A 9180-nucleotide genomic window follows, 5' to 3' on the forward strand; every position below is an offset into this window, starting at 1 on the left:
TTTTTTTTTTTGTAAAGTTAATTTTGATTCAGACGTGTTGAAGACAATTTTAACCAGCAATGGCTAGACCTCCAACCTCCTCATCATGAAAAATACCTTGAAATAAGAAACCCCTAATTCGAACCCGAAACCTGAAGGAAAAACTTGAGGCTCACATAGTGAATTTAGAGGATACATCTGACCACTAATTAATTGTTTCCATTTTAATTATTAATTATCTAATAATATGCAAGAGTTAGGTAAAGGTCATGTTGATGGTTAATTGGTTATGCTGTGTGAATTATTTTTCAGATTAAAATTTGTTAGGTCATGCTTTTCTACTTACTATTTTTGTAAGGATAAACTTTTTTCTACTTTGTCATTTAAAAAAAAAAAACAAAAACAAAAAACCAAAAATATGAAGATTATCTTTTGATTCACTAGAAATTCCCGATTTGTGTTTTTATTTTGCATACTACCACTAAGCTAACCTTGTGGATATCTAATATTTTTAAACTCCTTTATAAAGTGAACTCCTCTTAATCTTTCATAAAAGTCTTTAATCTAACTAATTTATCTCTCAACAATTAGTTATATTTTTCCATTTCACCTAATATAATACCTTTAATGAAAACAATTTACAACACAATCACTCAACTCATGAAATAATTACACCATACTATTTTACATCAATTATTTTTTCACTAATAAGCCCATCACCATCGTCGACGTTACCACCTGTCGCCGATACCACCAAAGCATTGTTGTTACCATTATTGACGTCGTATCGTGCGTGTATATATCTGGCTAAAAAGTAAAATTAAAAGACACACATATTTTTAACTTTTTATACATTTAATTTGAACTTGAGATAAGCGAATGATGAAATACCTAATAATTGGGTGGCCCGTCACAAACCAAAATCATCAAAAATCCATGAACCCCACGTTACCTAATTACAACCCAACATTTACAACGACAACACCAAAAAAAACTTTCCACTTCCTTTATGTGTTATGACTATTTTCTTTATCAAATAATTTGACACACCTATTTTTTAATTAATACGGAGTATAGAATACTGTATGTAATATTTAATAAAAAAAATCAAAAAATGGTCACAAAAATATTTTTATTAAAATTATATACATCTTAGTTGAAAACTCATTCGCATCAAATAACTAAAACTAGTACATTACCCAATATACTCTGTATCAAAAATATAGTGTATTACCAATTTTTTTAGTTGATGTAAGTAAATTGTACTAATAAAAAGGTCTTATTTTAAACTGAACGTGTTAGGCCTTATACGTGGTTAATACATTATACATGTAAGTATGTAACTGATTTTCCAAAAGTAAATTTCAAGAAGTTAAAAGCACTGTCACACTTACGGGTTGTTAATACATGTAACCAATTTTATTAAATATTAACTAGTAGAATTTCCATACAAAAGAACTAGTAGTATTTCATTTACATCACACTAACATAGTACCCGCGCAATGCGGCGGCGGTGACGGCGACGACGGTCTAGTGACATCGGTGACGGGTGATGATGACATCGACAATTGTTGTCGAGTAATGTAACTATGTAAGTTGATGTAATGTTCATAGTGGAAATATTTTAAAATATAAGGACTTAAATTATAAAATAGCAAGATAAGGTTCTAAAGTGTAAAGTAATTCATTAAGAGCAAATTTGGTAATCTCTAATAACCCTTTTCATAGAGGGTGTTTATTTAGGATAATTTAGTACTTTTGCATCTAACTATTTTCTAACACTTCTCTAAAGTTGGGGGTTGATAATTATTATAAAGGAATATAGATAAAACCTCTAGTGAAAGCTAACTTTTTTTAGTTACTTTATGAAATAGCTAATCCTATATTATATATATATATATGTATATATATATATATATGAGAACTCTCAGATTATGTATTAGATCATATGTTTTTTTGTTCATTAACATGTGAAATGATATAAAAAGTATGTTGTAAAAGAAATTTTTTAAAAAAACTTTTAAAATAGCCTTTTGTGAAATTATGATTGAATATGTTCACGTTTTCACTCACATTAATATGTATCAATGTATGTATTACTTTTCAGTAAAAATTCACATGAATTATAAGATCCATTTGATCTAGCTTTAACAAGACGGCCCAACATCCAAAAACACACTTAAATTTGTAAGTTATCCATGGGTGAAGATTCGGGCAATGGAAATTTTATTGACGTTGTTAAAAATTAAAATGGAAGAGATATTTATGTAAGTAAATAACTAAACATATAGTTTTGGTTGTGTATAATACTTTGGGTATGATCTTTTTATTGAAATTTGTCATTAGTTTGTAAGTTATACCGAAACAAAATGTAATTTAACATGTTTTTATCTTAAAATCAGATAACCTCAAAATTATTAGATATTATAGATCCTTATTAACAATCCCAATAATGTATCTTTCCAAGGAAAACCTTTTTCAAATTATGATGTTTCTTAATATCTCTTTAAGACTTCTCCCAAGCACACGCATACACATGCATGACGCGCTACCATCACTACCACTACTCACAAGATTTTCACATTTAATCGTTGTTTTTAAAAAGATCCCGTTACAAGTACTCTGCTAGTTTAATTTATAAGTTTCTTTAGTTACAACTAGTTCAATCTACTACCTAAAAAATAGTTAATTGCGTTCACTAACTTAAAACTTTTATATAGGTAATATTTACACGGTAAAACTTTTTATTCTCACACAAAAAATTGAACGTGTTTTGGGTGACATTTAACCCCTTGCAAGTTGCGAGTGATCTCGTCTCTCCCATCCCAATCCTTAGAGAAGATTGGGCTGTCGGTTAAAATGGACATACTGGGCCAAATCAATTTACTCACGTGATACAAAGGAACAAAACGTGATCTGTATCATCCAAAGGCACACATCTTTTGATTTTTATTTTCTTTGTTTTGTTTCTTAATTTTTTAACGACAATTTATCATATTCTTACTTCTAATTACATGAATGCCTTGAATACAACTAAGAGCTTCTGAAAAGCCACTAATAAACTAGGGAAAATGATCCGTACTGCAGACTTTACCTAAACTTAGGTACTGCCACATTAAAAAAAGTTACATATTAAACCTTTGAATTTAATAAACATACATAACCCCCCTTGAATTTTACATAAACTTCCCCTGAATTTTACATAGTCACCCTCTGCTTTACCTAAGATAGGTACTGCATGCTTTACCTAACCTTTCCTCAATAAACTATCCTTACAAATGTGAAAAGTGACACTCAAAAACCCAATTTTCAAGCTCAAAGATCATACTAAACCCCATTGACATCATTTGAATTTTTGTGGGAACTAATCAAAGCTTGTTCTAATACAACATGACTCTATTGCTATGAGGGCCTAATTTCTTGTAATCATAAATAAGTAATTGATCATGGTCCCAGTAACAAGTTTAGAAACGACAATTTATATATTGTTTCCCAGTAACAAGTTCAAGAAACGACAATTTATATATTGTTTATAAACTACATGAATGCGTGAGATACAATCAAGGGCTTCTGAAAAACTACCGTTAAATCATCCCTACAAATATGAAAAGTGAGACTCAAATCCAGTTCTCAAGCTCAAAGATCACACCAAATCCCGTTGACATCTTTTGAATATTTGTGGGAACTAATCTTAGCTTGTTTTTATTATGTATTACAATGAGGGCCTAAATCTTGTGATCATAAACACTCGTAAGTAGTTGATCATGGTCCCAACAACAAGTTCTAGAGATGACAATTCAAGGGTTCTACAAGGTTGGAGCAGACAAATTACATGAGAATCGTGGGCCATCTTCTTGTCTTATTGCTGGGACCATTAAGCCCAACAAAACATTGGTTAGGACAAGCCATGAGCCATCTCCGAGTAAAATGTAGCTAGTAGAAATTCTTGGTATTGTGACTTATGAATGTAAATTGCATATGATACAACTACAGCCAGCCGTAGCAACCTACCAGCATATAGTCTTATTCACTTACTCTAGCTAGTTATCACTCATTGAAAGTTGTATAAACAACTTGCCAAAATAGTGTGTTGAGCACTTGAGCCCCTCGGACTATCGTCACACTGCCATGTCATCAAAAACGTTCTTACGTCTTTCACCACCCCATATCAATGTGTGGATCACACCCTACATTAGTACATTACCCACCTTTCCTCATCCATCACTCGGCTTCATGGGGGATAACCATAACCATGTGCCATTGCACTACCTACGGTATGGTTCACACGCCCACCAGGCCACCACACATGTGGTAGCACGTTACATGCTATAACTCCAAAAGAATGATGATACCCCAGGTGTGTTTAAAGTGACAGATCCTTGATGTGGATCAGTTTATAGGTGTATGTTTGCCAAACCTTATTGTTACTAAAGTTATTTCTTACCTTTTGCAAAGAGAATTATACACTAATCAAATATAAAATGGAAAAATATATAGTCTCCTGGCCAATGCTACAAAATACAGACCAATCATAATTTGTATCTCAAAACAATATGCTATAAGGTTTTACATCTTGCAAGTAGTATAATTTATGCTATAAAAGTTTTACATTACTCGGATATAAATGTGTGCCTTACATTTGTTTCAGCAGCTTTAACAGAATACAACAATAAGAAAATTAAATAAATTTAAAATATTGTTACAACAAAACTATTAAGCAACTATTTCTTTCTCCTGATGTTCATCAAAAGATTATACGTATCGAAAATAAAAATCAAATGATTTTTGTGTTTCAAGATATCGAAAACTTACACTTGTTACGTATGCCCGTTGCAATTAAATCAAATTTATCTTAAGATGAAAAAATAAAGTCGCTTTTTGGACTACTATGAACTCTGCTTTGAGTACCAAAGTTTCTTCTGGCAAATCAAAACCTTCTCGGTCTCTATATCGTACTCTGTGGCTTCTTTTCGACAACCCCATTTCATTCCCTTAGCTAATGTGGCAATTGCATCTACATAATAGCTCGATTCTCTAATGATAGCATATCCGTTTGGTCTTAATATTCGGTCCATTTCCAATAGTACATGTTTTATCTCACACCTACACGAAAAAGTCAAAGTCAATCATGGCAAAAGAGCTATATAAACTTTGACTGAAATCGATATAGTTGAAGAACATAAGCAGGAATCAATAGCTTACCTATGGCTTTCGGTTGTGAAAAGGCCATCCACATGAAGAAGATCATATGTTCTAGGATATGTTGAGAACGCTTCACACCTAAGAAAGGCGCAAACGGGTTAGTTCACATAGAAACAAACAAAGTTGTAAGATTTTTTTTACAGGATGTAGTAATTTCAACCCATTTACTTATGACTGAATTCACTTATATGACTGAGTTGAATTATATGTTTATTTAAGAAGGAAAAGGGTTAAAATGGGCCAACAGATGACCCAAATTAACTTGATAAAATCCTCTGTTTATGTTTTGAGATATGTAAGAAAAAAGTGTTACCAGTCAACCCAACCCACCAGCTACACCTGTTGTGTCACCTTTAAACTCAGTGTGAACTTACCAATCTTGGAAAGTTCCGATGAGACCCCTATCAAATACCACCGGAAGTGTATTGGGGGCATATGAAGAGACGACATTCATAACCCAAAGTGGATCCTCAACTAAAGCTGCAGCGAAACCACCATAAATTGTATTCATATCCATAACATTTCTGATTTTGTTGGTTCCAAGAGCCGGAAGCAGCTTTTTGTAGTGCTTCACTCTACTCTTCCACTTTGTATCATCGTGTTTAAATGCACCATCACTTCCACCACGAACATCAGCTACCCGTTCTGGAGCCACATGCAACCTTTCGGGCCATTTTGCAATTGACTTTAAGCTAGATTTCTTGTTTTTCGGGTCTGGGACCACAACACAAGGTCTCAATGGGGTATACCAGCCTGAATCAGACTCGGTTCCATCATCACATTTTGGTGGGTAGTTGTCAGGAGTATCAAGCTGTTTATAGCAGCTGTTGTCTGAGGACTTTTGCCACACAGCAATATCGTCTTTCTTGTTGTATAACTTAAAGCACATTGAAGTTAGAAGTTCTTGTAACTTCTCGTAGTCAGATTTTTGTTCTTCGACTGTTGTGTTCCACCCTCTCCAACGGTTCTCATAGTTTACTGGAGGGCCAGATAGGACCCAAAAGCCACCTGGACGAAGGATTCTGTGTACTTCAAGAAGGTAAATTCCACCTGAAAACATTTAATCGGGCATTTTATTAACATAAAGAAGGCATCATATAAGCTTCTAGAATAAGTGCAGAGCAAATCTACGTATCAAAAGTTTTCGTTTTAAGAAAGTACCGAATTCAGTCCATGGGATAAGGCATCTGGAGCAATGAGCCATATCAAATGAATTTGAAGGGAATGGAAGACGTTGAGTTGATATGATTCCAAGAATGGCAGGAATTCCACGTTCTAATGCAAACTGAACTTGCGCCTCGTGGTTATCTCTAGGAGCTAGAGAAACGGTAAGAATTCCACGATCAAGCAAGTCACCTCCCCAACTAGCAACCTAGAGATCAAAAGATTCAAGATTTTAGTCCAAAGTCAATTAAAAATAAAAAAATTCTTTGATCTGATCAACATTTCAGATTGGACTAGTCCTGGTGAATATAATGTATTCAATAAACTCACCCCACAACCAGTATCAATGGCAGTACGAACAGTGCCATCTTTCATTCCCGGAATCAAATTTTGCATTAGATCAACATAAGCGCTAACGCCATTAGGAAACATAGTACCACCACCAGGGAAGTAAAATTTCTCCCCTTCTTTCCTTAACCAATGCTGGTTAGATTTTTGTTTGTTGATCCAGTCATATGGGACGTTCCTAAGAATACATTTAAGTTAAACTCCGTATTAATCAAATGTTTATGAACAAGACTACATTTTGATCAAATTTTAGCTAAAAATTGAATCTTTACCTGTACCAACATTCGTTTTTGCTCTTTGGCCATCTGATTGGCTCCTTGTAGCCATCAGGAGGTGGCACCAGGCACTCTTTTCTATCAAAAGCTGGTGGACAGTGACGTTCCATGAATGTAAGCCTGTGTCGTCCGTATTTCATCCATCTCTGTTGAGGGAAACCATAAATCAATTGCTGTCAAGCAACTAACTAGATTCATAAAATTTGACAAGTTTGACCCATTTCACTATGAATGGGTGATTTGGGTTCTAAATAACTCAAAAGGGTCGAATAAAAAAACTAGTTAGGGAATGGGTCAAAATTTGTTAAAGATAACTAAAAAAGAACAGTTCAAAATCTATTTAAAAATTTGCTAATAGGGAACGAGTCAAGCCTCAATCGGCTTGATACTCCTCCAAATGTCTCCTTCAAACTGATCCAAACTTTTAAATCATTTTTAAAAAATGATTATTGTAAGAATATAATCTTTAACATAATAGTTTAGAGTAAAAAATGTTTAACGAGTCAACCCAGCCCGATCTGACCAGATGCAATCATGCAATACCTTAGGATCCGTGCAGGGCGTGTAGTCTTGCATATCAGCACTGCATTGCGGGAACGAAACAGATTTCACTTGCACCGGAGTAGAAGCGGTCTTTTGGGGAGATTCAACTGATTTCACAACTTCCCCAGTACCCATGAATCCATTGTTGTTAGAACAAAAGATCCCACCAAGATAAAACGAAAACCCGCATAAAACAACAAACATAATCCCCATTGGCACAACCTTTGAACTTTTATCATTTGGCCTCGCGGGCTTATCATGCTTATTATCATCCTTTTGCTTCATTTTCGCTTTCTAGTTTTCAAAATCTGTCAACTAAAACAACCTTAAAACGTGAGAAAATGACAAATGCGGGATCCACATAATCAAACCCTTGAGATCTTTTTCTCGGACCGACAAACATCAACAACATTATAAAGTATAAACATGTGATATGTAAGATATTAACTTGGATCTAATCAAGATCCAAACTTTAACTAATATAAGAAATACCCACAAACATTACTCTTAGTTTCATCATTCAAATCAAACATATGTATGCTCTAAATGTAAGGTTACTTCAAAAGTAGAAAGATAGACTAGAATTATACTTTAGACAAACATAGATTGCTAGATCCCAAAGCTTACTAAAAATAGAAACTGTTTTCTTGAATTCAAGTACGGATCTAGCTAGTGGAAGTATTAATATTAGTAGCTAAATTAGACTGAAGTGAAGTCATGAAATCAATGTAGATTGTAGACCTTATGGCAAAATAAATAAACAAATAAAGTTAAAATTAAACGGGTCAAAAAATTCAAGATCTGGTGGCAATTACTCCACTACTATCAACTTGTTAATTAGCAAATGTCAAAGTCAGAATCACCTTTATGAAACAAATCACATGAAATTTGGACCCTAAATTTAAGGTCAATAAAAAAAATAATCTTGAGGGACCTATGTATTTATGTGCACTAATATTGATTTAAGATTGGAGTATAACATAAGAAACTTAGTATTATATATTCTTACCAACCAGTGCAATAAGCAATAGTTAGATTGAGACTGTTTTGGTCTTTTGCAATGATTCTTTGATTAGAATAGCACTCAATGAGCTGCTACTTTATTTTCATGAAAAAAAAGTTGGATCTTGAAGATCACTCAAGTTAAAGAAAAAGCATATAATTCCAAATAAAACACATCAAAATGTTGTCAAAGTTTAGCTAGAAATCATGAATTCAAGTCAAAAGTTATTGCTTTTATTCCAAGATCCAAAAAAAAAAGTACTAATGAACTTCACATTATATATCCATTAAATCTTAGTCATATAAACAAGAAAAATGAAGTGACCCATTTCACTAAATCAGATCTACTCAATACAAAAATGTAAACCAACATGACTAATTATCATAAAGATTTGTGCTTTTTTATTTTTTGTTAGATCTTACAAGAACCATTAAAACAGAGCAAAAAACAGGGGATGAGTAAGTACCTGACTAAATGTCAATAAGTTTCCAAGATATTCGGGACAGATTAGTACACCAAGCACAAGCAAAAGGATTTCAGTGTTCAGAAATAAGATCCAATGAGAATGAATATATATGATGACAAATCTCAGTGAAAGAAAGAGAAAGGAGAGAAGGATGTGAGTGGGGGGGTGAGAAGATAATCTCTGACCTCACACACAAATAT

At 33.4% G+C, this 9180-nt stretch overlaps 1 protein-coding gene across 2 annotated transcripts; it reads right to left on the reverse strand.

Moving 5' to 3' along the window:
- Positions 1 to 4692: 4692 nt before the first annotated feature.
- LOC122599135 (probable methyltransferase PMT21) lies at positions 4693 to 9180 on the reverse strand. Of its 2 annotated transcripts, none has more exons than XM_043771592.1 (8): positions 8981 to 9180; positions 7512 to 7819; positions 6966 to 7114; positions 6676 to 6871; positions 6343 to 6553; positions 5556 to 6231; positions 5182 to 5259; positions 4693 to 5082 (listed from the first exon to the last, which is right to left on the reverse strand). In XM_043771592.1, the coding sequence occupies exons 2-8, from the start codon at positions 7794 to 7796 to the stop codon at positions 4866 to 4868; spliced, it is 1812 nt and encodes a 603-aa protein (XP_043627527.1). In that variant the 5' UTR covers positions 7797 to 7819; positions 8981 to 9180; the 3' UTR covers positions 4693 to 4865. The 2 variants fall into 2 exon arrangements, with proteins under 2 accessions (XP_043627527.1, XP_043627526.1); XM_043771591.1 differs by having other exon boundaries at positions 7512 to 7826.

This window comes from Erigeron canadensis, chromosome 5, assembly GCF_010389155.1.
Source record: "Erigeron canadensis isolate Cc75 chromosome 5, C_canadensis_v1, whole genome shotgun sequence".
NCBI classification, from domain to species: domain Eukaryota; kingdom Viridiplantae; phylum Streptophyta; class Magnoliopsida; order Asterales; family Asteraceae; genus Erigeron; species Erigeron canadensis.